Source organism: Manacus candei, unplaced genomic scaffold (assembly GCF_025592945.1).
Source record: "Manacus candei isolate 608988 ecotype Guabito, Panama unplaced genomic scaffold, ASM2559294v1 h1tg000185l, whole genome shotgun sequence".
In the NCBI taxonomy this organism is placed as follows: domain Eukaryota; kingdom Metazoa; phylum Chordata; class Aves; order Passeriformes; family Pipridae; genus Manacus; species Manacus candei.
The window spans coordinates 263,991-280,736 of NW_026138233.1; the positions used below are offsets into that span (position 1 = coordinate 263,991).

The following is a 16,746-nucleotide window of genomic DNA, read 5'->3' on the forward strand; positions in this document are numbered from 1 at the left end:
GCCCCTGCCCAGCAATGGGGCACAGGCTGAGCCCCAGGGACACCAGACCCAGGCGGCCTGAGCTCTTCTTCCTGCAGCGTCTGCCTGGGGCAGCCCAGCCAGGCCTGAGTCTCTGCAGGAGAGGCCAAGCCCAGCCAGAGAGGGCTCAGCCCTCTGAGGCTGCACTCACTGCAAAGGGAACAAACCATTGGCCCAGAGGACATCCTGCCCCCAAATGGAGAACTGGAAAGGTCAAGAAAAAAGAAGTGACCTCCCTCCATTGTTCAAGAAATATTTAGACCTCTTTCCTAAAAGCATCCAGGACTCCGGTCACCCAACTTTCTCTCTGACAAGGGTTTTCCATGGTTCCCCTCAATTCCCAGCCCGCCCAGGATCAGTTTTAGGGTCCCAACACCTACTTTTTCCCTCCTCTCCCACCCCTTACACGTCATTCCCCCAGTCCCCAGCCCCCTCATGCTCAGTTTAAGGGTACCTTTTCCCCACTCTTCCGACCTCTCCCTCCCCTTTTCGATCATCCCCCAATCCTCAGTCTCCCTCCCCCTCCACCTTTGGGGGGTCCCACTCTCCTCCCACTCAGTTTGGGGTCCCACCACCCCTTTTATCCCCTCTGACTCACCGACCTCCCCCCTTCCCAACACCCCCTCTCACCCGAGACCTCCTCACCTTCAGCGGGGGGGGCTCCCCATAAAACCAGAGCCCATAAATGTCCCCCCCAAAAAGGGGTTAGGTGGGGTCCTGGATGGACTCTGAGTGAGTTTGGGGGTTCCCTGGGGGGCTGTGGGGTGGTTTAAGGGGGTCCCAGCACACTTTGGGATGCACTGGATGCCGTGTTGGGTTGCAGATGTCCCCCCAAAGCTTCCCCAGAACAGGGTGACACAAGGGGGGGGCACAGAGGGGTCCCCATTCCTGATCCATCCTGGAGCAACCACACTGGGGGCAACTGGGATCAGAGTGGGATCAGCCAGGCCCCTGCTGGGTTCATACTGGGATCGTACTGGGAGTGACTGCAATAATACTGGGAGTATGGGAGAGGGACTGCAACCATACTGGGGATGACTGGAAACAAACTGGATTCATACTGCAAGTGTCTGGAAGTTCCTGGGATCATACTAGGGGTGACTGGACTCCTAGTGGGATCATACTGGGAGCAACTGGGACCATGCAGGGGCAAATGGCATCGTCCAGGCAGTGACTGAAAGTGCCTGGGGCCAGACTGGACTCAGACTGGGAGTCCCTGAGAGGGAAAGGAACCATCCTGGGGGGGGCTGGGAGCAACTGGGACCACCTTGGGGGCAACTGGGATCCTATTGGGAGTGACTGGGATCCTAGTGGGAGTGACCAGGACCATACTGGAACCATCCTGGGAGTGACTGTCAGTGCCCAGGATCATACTGGGAGCAACTGGGATCATGCTGGCAGCACAAAGGACAGAGGGAGGGGAGGGGAAAAGGGAGGGGAGGGAAAGAGAGGGGAGAGGGAATTTTAGAAAGGATAAAGAGGAAAGAAAGACAAAAGAAAAGAAGAAAAATAAGAGAAAAAGCCGAGTTTAAACAGTCAGTAAATGTGTGAGTCCCTGAGAGCTCCCAGGTCAAAGGCAGGGGAAGTGTTTGCAGGGGACAGGAGCCTGTTCAGGGCTCAGGAGCTGCTGCTGCCCAAAGGGAGGAAACGCACCGAGGGCTCGGAGCAGAGTTTGTGCTTTGGGGCCTTTGCCAAGAACCCGCAGGAGGGAAAGCAGTTCCAGCCAGGGGGGCCCAGGGGCTCCCAGCACGGGCCCAGGGGCTCCCAGTCACCCCCAGGATGGGCCCAGTCACCCCCAGGATGATCTCAGTCACTTTTAGTCACACCCAGTCTGATCCCAGCATGATCCCAGTCACTCCCAGTCTGATTCCATTCTCTCCTAGTAGGTCCAAGTTACCCCCTGTAAGTTCCCAGTTGCTCCCAGTTAGTCCCAGTATAATTCTGGTGTTTCCCATTATATCTCAGTTGCCCCAATGTAGTCCCACTCACTCCCAGTCGTTTCCAGTAGCTTCCAGTATGATTCCAGTTGCTCACAGCCACTTCCAGTCACCCCCAGTGTGGTCCCAGTCACTCCCAGGATGGCTGTAGGCACTCCCAGTATATCCCAGTTGCCCTCAGCATGCTCACAGTCATACCCAGTTGACTTCCACTTGCCCCAGGATGCTTCCAGTTCCCATCAGTACAATCCCAGTCACTCCCAGTCTATGCCAGTTGCCTCCAGTATGCACCCTGTCACTCCCAGTTACTCCCAGTTCCACCATACTTCCAGCATGGCCCCACTGGCTCCCAGTTCCACCCTGTGTAGTTTTACTCACTGCCAGTATGATCCTGGGTACTGACAGTCACTCCCAGGATGGTTCCAGTATGGCCCTGGTCACTCCCACTAGGATCCCAGTCTCTCCCAGTCACTCCAAATAGGATCCAAGTCACTCCCAATTGGATCCCAGTTACCGCCAAGGTGGTCCCAGTTGCTTCCAGTATGATCCCAGTTGCCCCCAGTGTGGTTCCAGTTGCTCCCATTTACCCCTTCTGTGCTTCCAGTCACTCCCAGTATCATCCCTGTCACTCCCAGCCACTCCCAGTAGATCCCACTTGCCTCCAACAGGCTCCCAGTCACCCCCAGTATCATCTCAGTCACTTTCAGTCATGCCCAGTATCATCCCACTATGATCCCAGTCACTCCCAGTACAATACCAGTCTCTCCTAGTAGGATCCAAGTTACTCCCTGCATGGTCCCAGTTGCTCCCAGTCACCCCACTAGAGTTCCACTCCCTCCCAGTCCCTCTCAGGACCATCCCAGTAGCTCCCAGTGACACCCCAGATGGTGGCACTCACACCCAGGATGAACCCAGACATGCCCTGGCACTCCCAGGATAAAGCCATTTGCCCCCAGCAGGCTCCCAGTTCCTCCCAGTCACTGACTATGGTTCCAGTTGCTCCCAGGATGATTCCTGGCACTCCCAGTCACTCCTACTATGATCCCAGTCAGTCTCAGTATGATCCCAGTCCCTCCTGGTCTCTCCCAGTATACCTCAGTTGAAGTCAATGTGGTCCCACTCACTCCCAGTTGCTCCCAGTAGCTTCCAGCATAATCCCAGTTACTCACAGCCACTCCCAGTCACTCCCAGTGTGGTCCTACTTGCTCCCAGTTTTTCTACTGTGATCCCAGTTGCTCCCAGTTCTCCTGAGCAGAGACCCAGTTGCTTCCAGTATGATCCCTGTCTGATCCCAGTAATATCCCAGTATTATCCCAGTACAATCACAGTTGTCCCCAGCATGGGCCAAGTTGCTCCCAGTTGCCTCCAGCACAGATCCAGTCAATCCAAGTGTGATCCCAGTCTTCCCCCAGCATGGTCCCAGCCAATCCCAGTTGCACCACTGTAGATCCAGTCACTCCCAGTTGCTCCCAGTTGCCCCCCACATGGTCCAAGTCACTCCCAGTGTGCTCCCAGTCCCCCCCACGATGGTTGCAGACTCTCCCAGTAAATCCCAGTTGCCCTCAGCATGCTCACAGTCATGCCCAGTTACTTCCACTTGCCACAGGATGCTTCCAGTTCCCATCAGGACAATCCCAGTAACTCCCAGTCACTCCCAGTCTATGCCAGTTTCCTCCAGCATGCACCCTGTCATTCCCAGTCACTCCCAGTTCCACCATACTTCCAGCATGGCCCCACTGGTTCCCAGTTCCCCCTGGAATACTTGCAGTCACTCCCAGTATGATCCCAGTCACTGACAGTCACTCCCAGGATGGTTCCAGTATGGTCCTGGTCACTCCCACTAGGATCCCAGTCACTCCCAGTAGGATCCCAGTTGCCCCCAAGGTGGTCCCAGTTGCTCCCAGTATGATCCCACTATGAGTCCAGTCAGCCTCAGTACAATCCCAGTAACTTGCAGACACTTCCAGTACGAATCCAGTTTGTTCCCAGTCACTCCCAGTATGACCCCAGTCACCCTCACTGTGTCCCCAGTTTCTCCTAGCATTGGCCAAGTTCTCCAACTGTGATCCCAATATGATCCCAGTACTCCCCAGCATGGTCCCAGTTGCTCCCAGTTTCTCCCAGTGTGATCCCAGTTGCTCTAAGTTGTCTCTAGGATTGACCCAGTCTCTCCCTTTAAGATCCCAGTCTGATCCCAGTATGAGCCCAGCAGGGGCCCAGCTGCTCCCAGGATGATCCCAGTTGCCCCCAGCGTGGTTCCAGTTGCTCCCATTCACCCCTATTATGGTTCCACTCACTTTCAAACACTCCCAGTATATCCCAGTTGCCCCCAGCATCCTCCCAGTTGCTCCCAGTATGATCCCAGTTGCCCCAGTTCTGGTCCCGCTGGCTCCAGTCCAGGTCTCGGTGTATCCCGGTGTCCCCCCTGCCCCCCCACCCCGCTCTCACCCCCTTTTCTCTCCCCACAGAGCTCCTGAGCCGCCGGCGGCCGCAGCCCCTCCCCATGGCCTCGGGCCCAGCCGGGACCCCCCAGTCCATCCCCACCTGCACTTTGGGGGGGTCGTGTGTTCCCCCCGGCCCTGCTTTTGTTCACACCCCAGCTGGCTGCTCCCAGTGCTCCCAGTAAAGCTTCCCAGTTCTCTGCAGTCCCGGTTTTTGGGGGGGAAGTGAGTGGGCTCTGAAAATCCCAGGAATGGGGGGGTTTGGGCACTTCCAGACCCACAAAATCCTTTGAACAGGGCTTTTGGGGACATTCAGACCCCAAAAATCTTGGGAACATGGGGGCTCTCCTAGATCCCAGAAGTTACAGGAACATCGTGGTTGGGGCACTCCCTGACCCCAAAATATTGGAAGAGAGGGGCTTGGACACTCCTAGACCATGAAACGCATGGGAATAGGGGGTTGGGGCACTCCCAGACCCTAAAAATCCCCGAGAAAGTTGGCTTGGGCACATCCAGAGCCCAAAATATTGGAAAAGAGGGGACTGGACACTCCCAGACCCTAAAAATCCCAGGCAGAGTGGGATTTGGGAAGCGTCACACCCCCAGAATCCCAGGAACTGGAGGTTTTTGGGCACTCGGGGCCACCCAGAACCTCATCCCCACGTATCCAGGCCAACCCAAACGCCAACCCCAGGAATCCGGGAACTCCCAGAACCCACCTTGGACACCCCAAAACCCGGGCAGGGTCAGCAGCAGCAGTCAATGGGAGCGAGCGCTGTTGGTGCGTCATCAGCTGCCGGGCAGACCCGTCCGGAACGGAGCCCTCCCCGAGCTCAGCCAGTCAGAGAACGCCCTCAACTCATTTTGGGGACCCGTGGGAGCTGCGGGAGCCCTGGCTGGGCATTTTTGGTGGGCCCTGAGCTCCCCCCTCCCCCGCAGCCCACGGACCCCCCGAACCCCCCAGCCCCGGGGCTGCCGCGGGGGCCCCCAACGGCCCTCAGCCAATCCCAAAGCGCCCACGCCGCCCGCGCCCAATCCCAGCGCGCCGCGCTGATGACTCATCAGTCGCCGGGAAGACGCCTCGAAAAAAGGGCCCCAACTGCGCCCTCAGCCAAGCCCAGCGCGCCCCAAACCCCCCAAAACGGCGCCGCCCGGCTGGTTTGGGGCTGTCAGCAGCTGTCCGGCGCTGGGCATGGAGCGTGTGCGGGGAGCTGGGGCCGTGCTGGCGGTGCTGGTGGTGCTGGGACCCCTCTGGCTGCGGGCGAGGAGCTGTCGGGTGAGCGGGGGGGTGAGAAAGGGGGGCAAGAGGGGAGAAAAGCGGGGGTGGGAGCCCCAAAAGTGAGTGCGAGGGGGGTCAGAAGGCCCGGAGTGAGTGGGAGGGGTGTGGGAGCCCCAAAGTGAAGGCGGGGGGGTCTGGGGATTGTGGGGCCGGTGGGAAAGGGGTGGGAGAGGGGGGCAAAGGGGTGTGGGAGAGCAGGCAGAGGGGTGCCCTGGGGGTTCCTGGGTGTCCATCGAGCCCTGGAGCGGTTCTCTGGGGTTCTGGGGGGGTCGGATCCACAGTGGGGGGGTCCCCAATCCCCCTGTCCGTCCCCAGGGGGCTGATGGGGGGGTTCTCCCCCAGCCAAGAGCTGGTGCTGGGGCGTCCATGGGGTAGAGGGGGTGAGAAAGGGGGGTCCGGGGTGGCCCCCTGAGCTCCCACCCTGCTGTGGGGGGCTGGAGGAAGATGGTGGGAGGACGGGGCACGCCCTGACCCGTGTCCTGCACACACAGGGGTGTTCCTGCACATGGGAAAGGAGGAGTGCCACTTCATCAACGGCACCGAGCGGGTGAGGTTTTTCGAGAAGCTCATCTACAACCGGGAGCAGCAAGCGCACTTCGACAGCGATGTGGGGGTCTTTGTGGGGGACACCCCGTTTGGGGAGATCCAGGCCAGGTACTGGAACAGCCAACTGGAATGGCTGGAGTACAAACGGTCTATGGTGGACAGGTACTGCCGGCACAACTACGAGGGGATCACCCCGTTCAGCGAGGAGAGGAGAGGTGACTGTGCGGCAGAGTGGGTCCCCTCGGCCCCTGCCCCGGGAATGACCCTGGAGCCCCTCAGACCCTCTCTGGGAATCACCCTAGACCCCTCAGCCCTCCCTCGTGGCCTTTTGCCCCCTCCCAGTTCCTTCCAGTCCATCCCAGTCTCTCCCAGTGCCCCCCCGCGTCTCCACCCCGCTGGGGCCACCGAGCTCACGCCCCTCAGCCAATCCCAGCGCGACTCTGATGACGCTCCAGTTGCCAGGCAGACCCAAACCAAAGAGTTCCCTCACCAGGACTCAGCCTCCCAGTCCCGCTCGCTTCCTTCCCAGTCCAGACCAGTCACTCCCAGTCCATCCCAGTCAATCCGAGTCCCTCTCACTCCACTCCCAGACCCTCTCGATCCATTCCCAGACCCTCTCACTCCATTCCCAGTCGTTCTCACTTCACTCCCACATCTCCCAACTCTCTCCCCAGTGCCCCCACAAGCCCAGCCCCTTCTCCCCCAGTCTATTCCCAGTCCCTCCCACTGCCATCCCAGTCCCTCCCACTGCCATCCCAGTCCCTCCCAGTGCCCTCCAAGGCCTCTGCCTTCCCTCCCAGTGCCCCCCAGCTGAGCCCAGTGTCTCCCCCGTCCCTGCCAGTGCCCCCCAGCGTGTCCATCTCGCTGGTGCCGTCGAGCTCCCAGCCCGGCCCCGGCCACCTGCTCTGCTCCGTGATGGATTTCTACCCTGCGCCGGTGCAGGTGAGGTGGTTCCAGGATGGGCAGGAGCTGCCGGAGCACGTGGTGGCCACCGACGTGGTCCCCACCGGGGACTGGACCTACCAGGTGCTGGTGCTGCTGGAAATCCCCCCCCGGTGTGGGGTCACCTACAGCTGCCAGGTGGAGCACGTCAGCCTGGAGCACCCCCTCAGCCGGCACTGGGGTACGGCCCGGCCCCCCCAGCACCGGGGGGGCAACTGGGGGCGACTGGGAGGGAGTTTGGGGGGTGCTGGGGGTGATGGGAGGGGGGTTGGAGGGTCCTAAAGGGTCTGAGAGGGGCTGGGTGGGATCCCTGCAGGGGCTGGGAAGGGACTGGCAGGAGGTTGGAGGGACCCCCGGGTGGGCTGGGGGAGAGCGGGCCGGGCTCTGTGGGGTGCTGGGGGGTGCGTGGGAGGAGGTTTTGGGGGTGCTGACCCCCCTGGCTCCCCCCAGAGGTGCCACCGGACACCGTCCGCAGCAAGATCCTGGTGGGGGTCGGGGGCTTCGTCTTGGGCTTGGTCTTCCTGGCGCTGGGGCTCGGCTTCTACCTGCGGGAGAAGGTAAAGGGGGGTCCCCAAAGGGGGGGTGTGTCCCCCCCCCTTGCTCTCCCACAGCCTCTGGACCCCCCTGCCCCCCCACCCCGCTCTCACCCCCTTTTCTCTCCCCACAGAGCTCCTGAGCCGCCGGCGGCCGCAGCCCCTCCCCGTGGCCTCGGGCCCAGCCGGGACCTCCCAATTTTGCCCCGCCCGCACTTTTGGGGGTCGTGTGTCCCCCCCAGCCCTCTCAGAGAGAATTAAATAAAGGAGCGTTTGCACTGCCTCTTTCTGCAGACCCCGATTCTCCTTTCTTCAGCCGACTCACCTGATCAGGGTAAGATTTCTTTTTCCCCACGCGCATGACTTTGTTCCGTAGCGCCGGGGTCACGCTACCTGTAAACGGCTGCTTCTCCCACGTCCTTCTGTTCGCCTTACGTCCCTCAGAACTCGACAAAGAGGAAGTCCCATCCTGTTTCGGGCACCAGTTATCGATGGGGAGGCACGAACATAAGCTCACAGACCCTTAGGATCGGCAATATGTCAATTTATTATTTAAATCAGTTAACTTTTATACAGTTTAGTTTGTTTAGGGCACATGCTCACAATAAGGTGATTGGATAGATCAGTCTGTGCACGTGTCTCATGTCCCCAGTTCACTGGACCTGATGTTCTGTCCACGCGATCTGAAATCATCCTTGGCATAGAAACCTCTTTCTAATTAATCTGGTTTTGGGGTTTTACTAAATTTGCAGGTGTTTCATTATCTTCAGTTTCTCAAGGTTTTCTTTCTATAAACATATCATGTTCTCAAACCTTATAATTAGACACACAGCTAACAAGTATAAGCATCACATATTTTCACACAGTCTATAAGTAGAAACAATACACACTTGACACTTCCATGGCAAGCAAGGCCTACAGAGTGCAGGAAAAACTGTTCACAGAAATCTCTGTGTCCGGTGACACTAAACTCCTGCTCCCAGAGGAGCCTGGGGGCAGCTGGATCCAATCTGAGCCTTGCATTGTGCCAATGGTTTGAATTTAAGGAATTATAGAGATGGGATTGAACCAGTTTTGTCCCATAGGTTTTAATGATGGAAAAGCAGTTATATTTATATCAATTAACTACTTATTCTTAAAAATGATCAGACAAAAGGACTAAACCAGAATTATTTACTACACAACATACACACTAAAACTACCAGTAGTAGAGGATAAGATAGGACAGGGCACTACACTAAAGCAATTGTTGAAGCAATTCTACTAAAGGTGGCAAACAAGCAATAATTCTTAATTAGAGATGGATGGAACTCCCCCAGACCAGCGCTCGTGGGGAGATCTCTGCTCTCAACCTCCAGCAGTGACCTTGGGGGGTCCCCAGCCAAGGCAGGAATCTCCACACACCCCCCAAGAAGGGTTCTGTTGGAAGAACCTGCCCCTGGGAAAGGGGACTGGACCTTTCTGGTAGAAACCCATGGACTGACAGTCCTTGGACTCCCGGGGTTCCCTCACCATCAGGGGCTTCATTTGGGGTGAAACCAGTCTGGGTTCCAACATCTCCTGCCTTGGCCTGGCCCCCTCTCAGCTCAGCACTGACCCCTTTGCAAATGGGGCATTGTCTTGGTGCCATTGCAGGGGGATGTCCTGCCCCAGTGTCCCAGTGTTCCTTTAATTGCCAGAGGCCCTGCAGTGTCCCAGTGGCCCGTTGATTCCATGACCTTTGGAAACACCTCAGGGTTCCTTTGGTTCCATGAGGCCCCCATGTCCCAAAGGCCCCTGGATTCCAGGAATTCCGCAGTGTCACAAGGTTCCTTTTTTTCCATAGGGCCCTGCAGTGTCCCAGTTGTGCCTTGATTCCAGGAGTATCCAAATTCTCCCGGGGTTCCTTTGGTCTCAGGAGGTCCCGCAGTGTCCCAGCGGCCCCTTCATTCCAGGCAGGCCCAGGGAGACGAAGCCAAAGACGGAGCCCCGACCCCGTCAGCATCTTGGGGGGCGGGGGGGCAGGACCTGGGAAACGGCTGGGAAGGGACTGGGATGGACTGGGATGGACTGGGATGGACTGGGATGGACTGGGACAGACTGGGATGGACTGGGATGGACTGGGATGGACTGGGACGGACTGGGATGGACTGGGATGGACTGGGACAGACTGGGATGGATTGGGACTGACTTTGATGGCCTGGGATGGCCTGGGATGGACTGGGATGGATTGGGACTGACTGGGATGGACTGGGATGGACTGGGACAGACTGGGATGGACTGGGACACCAGGATACACCGGGACCAGGACTGGGACCCAGCAGGACCCCCCGGGAGCAGGATCTGAGCACACTGGGACCCTCCAGGACCAGAACTGGGGCAACAGGGATCATACTGGGAGCAACTGGGACCACACTGAGGGCTACTGGGAGCAACTGGAGGCCACATAGGATATAGTGGGAGTGTCTTGGAGTCACTGGGATCATACTGGTGGAAACTGAAATGTTACTGGGGCAACTGGGAGTGACTGGGAAGGACTAGGAGCATTCTGAGGGCTCTACTGGGATATCCTGGGAGTGTCTGCAACCATGGTGGGGGTGACTGGGACTGTACTGGGAGTGACTGGGACTACGTGAAGGGGAATTAGGACCAGGCTGGGGGCAACTGGAAGGAACTGTGAGTGACTGGATCTACAGTAGAAGCAACTGGGATTGACTGAGACTGTCAGGAGGGAGGACTGGGATCATACTTGGAGTGACTGGATCTGTGCTAGGGGCAACTGGGAGCAACTGGGACCATGATGGGGACAACTGGGATCATCCTGGGATCACGGTGGGAGAAGCTTGGCCCATGCTGGGAGCAACTGAGACCACACTGAGGGTGACTGGGGTCATCCTGGGATCATAGCAGGAGTGAGTGGGATCATGCAGGAGGTGATTGGGATCATACTGGGAGCAACTGGGAGTGCACTGGGGATGACTGGAAGTGGCTGTGAGCAACTGGGATCATGCTGGAAGCTTCTGGGGGCAACTGGGAATGAGTGGGACCACATGGGGGAAACTGGGAGCAACTGGGAGAGACCAGGAGTGACTGGGATCATCCTGGGACTGACTGGGCGCTGAATGCGAAAAATCGGTCCGAGAAACTGCTCAGAGACTTTTTTATCTTTAAGCAGCAAGGGATTTGTTTATTCAACGTTGGGAGCAAGCCAGCTGGAGCTGGACAAACTTACTCAAAGGCCTCACACAAAATCAGCATTTTTCTACAATCTTCAGCTGGGATTAAATGCATATTCAAGTGATTACAACATCTATCGATGCATATTAATAACAGGCGCAGTAGAGGTGGAGCTCAGGCGGGGCTTGGGGCGGTGTTTCTCTTGGCCCTCAATCCTGAGGGTACTTCCACTCTTCCTCCATGGCTCTGGGGGCTTCAACTCATCTTCCTCAGCTTGACCTTCCTTCTCTTCCATTCTTCTTGACCCGCTCACTGAAGCTTGGAAAAAGCCCTGGCTCCCGGCCTATTCCTCCTATTCCAATGTCTCCCTGATCCTGCTGTCTCTCTAATTTATCCCCTCGAGGCCTAGGACATGTTCCTGTACTATTCTCTGAAGCTTTGCTCCAGTCAGTAGAACAGAACGAGCACAGATGGTCTTGGATGTTGGTAGTTTGTTAGCAGGCCCAAATTTCTGAGTTAACTCTTTTGGGCCTGGCCTCCTGTTTCCCCAGGGACACAGCCCGGGCCCGGCTGTTCCCATTCCCATTCCAGGGGTTTGCATTCCTGTTCCAGGTGTTCCCATCCCGTTCTAGTTGTTCCCATCCCATTCCAGGTGTCTCCATTCCCATTCCAGGTGTCCCCATTCCAATTCCAGGTGTTTCCATTCCCATTCCATGTGTTCCAATTCCCTTTCCAGCTGTTCCATCCCATTCTAGGTGTCCCCATTCCCATTCCTATTGTCGCTCCTCCCATTCCTGGTGTTTTCATCCCACTCCTGTTTTCCCCATTCCCAGTTCTTGGTGTTCCCATTCATATTCCAGGTGTCTCCATTCCCATTCCTATTGTCCCTATTCCCATTCCAGGTGTTCCCATTCTCATTCCAGGTGTCCCCCTGCCAATTCCTGGTGTGCTCAGTCTGCTCCCAATGTTCCCATTCCCATTCCTGGTGTCCCCATTCCAATCCCAGGTGATCCCATTCCCATTCCTGGTGTCCCCAACCTGCTCCCGATGTTCCCATTCCCATTCCCAATGTTCCCATTCCCATTCCAGGTGTCCCTATTCCCATTCCTGGTGTCCCCATTCCCATTCCTGGTGTCCCCATTCCCATTCCAGGTGTTCCTATCCCCATTCCAGGTGTTCCCACTCCAGGTGTTTCCATTCCAGTTCCAGGTGTCCCCATTTCCATTCCAGGTGTTCCCATTCCCATTCCTGGTGTCCCCATTTCCATTCCAGGTGTTCCCATTCCCATTCCAGGTGTTTCCATTCCCATTCCTGGTTTCCCCATTCCCATTCCAGGTGTTCCTATTCCCATTCCAGGTGTTCCCACTCCAGGTGTTTCCATTCCAGTTCCAGGTGTCCCCATTCCCATTCCTGGTGTCCCCATTTCCATTCCAGGTGTTCCCATTCCATTTCCAGGTGTCTCCATTCCAATTCCTGGTGTTCCCATTCCCATTCCTGGTGTCCCCATTTCCATTCCAGGTGTTCCCATTCCCATTACTAGTGTTCCCATTCCAGGTGTCTCCATTCCAATTCCAGGTGTCCCCATTTCCATTCCAGGTGTTCCTATTCCCATTCCAGGTGTTCCCACTCCAGGTGTCCATTCCAGTTCCAGGTGTTCCCATTCCCATTCCAGGTGTTCCCATTCCAGGTGTCTCCATTCCAATTCCAGGTGTCCCCATTTCCATTCCTGCTGTTCCCCTTTCCATTCCAGGTGTTCCCATTCCCATTCCAGGTGTTTCCATTCCCATTCCTGCTGCCCCCATTCCTATTCCAGGTGTTCCTATTCCCATTCCAGGTGTTTCCATTCCAGTTCCAGGTCTTCCCATTCCCATTCCTGGTGTCCCCATTCCAGGTGTTCCCATTCCCATTCCTGGTGTTCCCATTCCAGGTGTCTCCATTCCAATTCCGGGTGTTCCCATTCCTGGTGTCCCCATTTCCATTCCAGGTGTTCCCATTCCCATTCCAGGTGTTCCTTCCCCATTCCACGTGTCCCCATTCCCATTCCTGCTGGCCCCATTCCCATTCCTAGTGTCCCCAATCTGCTCCCAATGTCCCCATTCCCATTCCAGGTGTTCCCATTTCCATTCCTGGTGTTCCCATCCCATTGCTATTGTCCCCATCCCATTCCTGATGTCCCCATTCCCATTCCAGGCAATCTCATTCCCATTCCAGGTGTTCCATCCCATTCTAGGGGTCACCGCTGTCATTTCCCCTGCTGGTTTACCTTTAAACCAGCACACCAGGGCTGTGCCCAACGGGGGTCCCTGTGGATCATCCAACGCGGGTCCTCCCATGGCTGATGGAGTTGGAGCAGCGGCCGAAGCTCTTCCCGCAGTCGGGGCACTCGGGGCTTCTCTTACCGGTGGGTCCGTTGGTGGGAGGTCAAGGCAGAGCTGTCCCTGAAGCTCTTCCCACACTCCCCACACTTGTGGGGCCTCTCCCTGATGTGGATGCGAAGGTGGGTGTAGAGGGTGGAGCTGTCCCACATTCCCTACACGTGTAGGGCTGTTCCCCAGTGTGGATGTGCTGGTGGCTGAGCAGCTTGGTGCTTGTGCTGAAGCTCTTCCCACATTCCAAGCACTTGTAGGGCCATTCCCTGGTGTGGATGCAACGGTGTTTGCAAAGGCTGGAGCTGTCCCTGAAGCTCTTCCCACACTCCCCACACGTGTAGGGCCGTTCCCACTGTGGATCATCTGGTGTCGGAGCAGGTGGGAGCTCCATTTGAAGGTCTTCTTACATTCCCCACACATGTAGGGCCGTTCCCCACTGTGGATCGTCTGGTGTCCGAGCAAGTAGGAGCTCCGTTTGAAGCTCTTCCCACAATCCCCACACGTGTAGGGCCGTTCCCCACTGTGGATGCGACGGTGGTTGTGGAGGGTAGAGCTCTGCCTGAACCTCTTCCCACACTCCCCACACTTGTAGGGCCGTTCCCCAGTGTGGATGTGCTGGTGGCTGAGGAGGCTGGTGATCCTGCTGAAGCTCTTCCCACATTCCAAGCACCTGAAGCGCTTTTCCCTGCTGGGAGGCTGCTCAGGGACCACCAGCTCGCAGTTCCGCCTCAAGCTCCGGCCGCCTTCCCGGCACACACTGGCTCTTTCCTCCTCACAGCCCCCTGGGCTGGCTTTGGAGCCCCTCCTGCGGGGGCATCTCCGGCCCTTTTCCTCCCCGCTGCCTTCCTGCGCCGGGGAGCCCTTCAAAACGGCCTCTCCCACCAGGCTCTGCCGGGGGGATTTGTCCTCCACGCTCTCCGGCCTCACCTCGGGGCCTGGGGCAGGAACCAACAAGGACACGCAGGGGATTTGCCTCCGGCCCACAGGGAAGCCCAAGGACATCCCCCCAACTCCGGCCCCGGCAGGACGGCCACAAAAGACAAAAGACCCACCCAAAGGGGCACTGACTTCCTCCTCACCTGCCTGGGGGGCCCAAGGCATCTTCCTCTTCCTCGCAGCCTCCTCCTCCATCCGCCCAAGCTTTGGGAAGCAGAAATCCTACTGGAGGGGGAAAACAAGGGGTGAGTGCGTTGTCTTGGAGGTTCCTCCTGCCCAAGTCCAGCTCTAGGACTCACTGGGCATCTTGTGTCCATAGAAATCTCCAAAACAACAAGATTTAGACCAGAAAAACAGTAAACACAGAGATTTGGGAAAAAAACACAAACAACAAAGTCCCCCCAAATTTGCAAAAGATCAAGGGACAGTAAAAAAATACACCAAAATATGAACATTCAGCCCAAAAAACCCCTCCCAGAAGTTCCCCCGCTCTGGTCTCTGCACCTTTACCTTCTGGGCTCTCCCCTCTCTGGGCTGCTGGGGGTCCCGCTTAGGGGTGCCGGGGTTTTTGGGGGTCTCAGGGGTCCCTTCTCCCCTCACTCTGCTTCAGGGGGCCGGGTTCCCAGACATTCCCCCTCTCTGCCTTCTCCACTTTCTTGGCCCGTGGATCCCAGGGGTCCCCACTGCCCAGGCTCCCCCTTCTCCGGGACCCCCCTTGCAGCCTCCCGGGGCTCCTCCCTCTCCCTGCTCCCCCCTCCAGCCTGCCGGGGGTCCCCCAGCTCCGCCATCGCCCCGCTCCGCTCTCCACACTCCGGGGCTCCCGCCCTTCCTCCCCCCACCCCCGGCTCTCCCGAGGGCTCCCCAAACCCGCTGCCTCGGCTCCCTCCGGCTCCCCCGGACCAGCCCCCCCCGCCCACACCGGCCTCACAATGGAGCCGCCGGGGCCTCACCCACCAACACCAACCCCCAACAAGGGGGGGACCCGCAGCCCCCCGACCACCCACGGGGCTCTGCCCACAACCCACCCCGACACCGCCCCAAAACACCCCCCGGGGACCCCCAGCAGCCCCCCGGCACACAGCCCCGCACAAGGGCCGCCTGTGCCCGAGCCAACAAAACGCCCCCACAGCCGGGGGGACACCAGAGGCTGCCCCGGGGCAACGAGAGCAGGGAGCGGATCGGGCCCCGCACACGTGGCCGGGCTCTTGGCTCAGCCGGCCGGGATCGGCAACCAACAGCACGGCCCCGACCGCCGGCTCGGCACAGCGAGCCCGGGGGTGTCCCCTCTCAAGGGCCCCCCTCTCCACAGATCAACGCATGGGGACACCAAGGGACCCCCAAGGGAACCCCTTGCCCGCTCTCCCACCTCCCCTTAGCCCCCCTCGCCCACCCCTTGCCCACCGGCCCCCCAAACCCCGGCTCCCCCCAGCTCCCTTTGGGGCTCACCCACCGCCCCCCGCGCTCCCTTTGGGGGTCCTACCCCCCGTTTCCCTCCCTTTCCCCCCTTTCCCATCGGCTCGTCCCCCTCCCCCGCTCACCCCAGAGCTCCGCCCGCGGCCGCAGCGATGCAGCAGGAGAAGGAGGGGCGGCAGGAAGGGCAGGGAGAAAGGCGGAGCGGGAACGGCAACAGGATCGTCCCCCCCGCCCCATCTCGCGGGGGATCGGGAAAGGGGAGCTCGTCCCAAATATCTTGGTGGGGGTTTTGGTGTTTGTTTCTTTTTTGGAAGGGGGGGATGTAGGGGGAGAATGTTTGGATCTTACAGGACTCCAAAGCTGAGCCGCAAATGCCCCTTAGGGGGATTTTGGGGGTCCCCGGTGGGTGTTTTGGGGCGGTGGCGGGATGGGTTGGCAGCAGAGCCACGGAAATTCAAGAAGGGGCAGTGCCGGATTCTGCCCCTGGGATGGGGCAACCCCAGATGTGGGGACAGAGTGGGAATGAGAGGCTGGAGAGCAGTGCTGGGAAAGGGCCCTGGGGGTCCTGGGGGTGCCCACTTGGCCAGGAGTCAGCAGTGCCCTGGCAGCCAGGAGGGACAACCCTGTCCTGGGGGCATCAGGCCCAGCATGGTCGGGCCAGGGAGGGGATTGTCCCGCTCTGCTCTGCCCTGGGGCGGCCTCACCTCAATAGTGGGGCACTCTGGGGGGACACAATGGAAGGAAGAGATTGAGCCAGTCGAGAGTGTCCAAAGGAGGCCACCAGGATGGGGAAGGCTCTGCAGGGGAAGCCTTAGGAGGAGCAGCTCAGGGCACTTGGGGTGTTCAGCTGCACAAGAGGAGACTGAGGGGAGACCTCATGGCAGTTCCGACTTCCTCAGGAGGGGCAGAGGAGGGGCAGGCCCTGAGCTCTGCTCTGGGGGGACCAGGGACAGCCCCCAGGGAATGGCCTGGAGTTGTGTCAGGGCAGGCTCAGGTTGGATGTTAGAAAGAGGTTCTTCCCCCCCAGCGTGGTTGGCACTGAACAGGCTCCCCAGGGCAGTGGGCACAGCACCAAGGCTGACAGAGCTCCAGCAGAGTTTGGATGATCCTCTGGGGCACAGGCTGTGACTCTTGGGGATGGGCCTGGGCAGGGCTCAGGGTTGGACTTGATGATCC

The 16,746-nt window shown here is 58.6% G+C and overlaps 2 protein-coding genes and 1 pseudogene across 16 annotated transcripts in view; 1 reads left to right on the forward strand and 2 right to left on the reverse strand.

The window, feature by feature from the left end:
* LOC127464000 (class I histocompatibility antigen, F10 alpha chain-like) overlaps positions 1-16,746 on the reverse strand; it is a 189,835-nt gene that overhangs the window by 18,182 nt on the left and 154,907 nt on the right. The window lies entirely within an intron of this gene.
* On the forward strand, positions 5,192-8,137 carry LOC127464014 (class II histocompatibility antigen, B-L beta chain-like; annotated as a pseudogene).
* Positions 13,157-16,746, reverse strand: part of LOC127464006 (gastrula zinc finger protein XlCGF7.1-like) — a 118,585-nt gene continuing 114,995 nt past the window's right edge. For 4 of the 6 annotated variants that reach the window (XM_051774108.1, XM_051774109.1, XM_051774104.1 and 1 more), the window contains 2 exons: positions 13,787-13,891; positions 13,157-13,535 (listed from right to left, as the gene is read on the reverse strand). In XM_051774108.1, the coding sequence (XP_051630068.1) occupies positions 13,274-13,535; positions 13,787-13,891 (367 nt within the window). In that variant the 3' untranslated portion in view covers positions 13,157-13,273. Of the gene's footprint in view, positions 13,536-13,786; positions 14,157-16,746 lie in introns of all 6 variants that reach the window. The other 2 variants (XM_051774107.1, XM_051774106.1) reach the window with 1 other exon arrangement.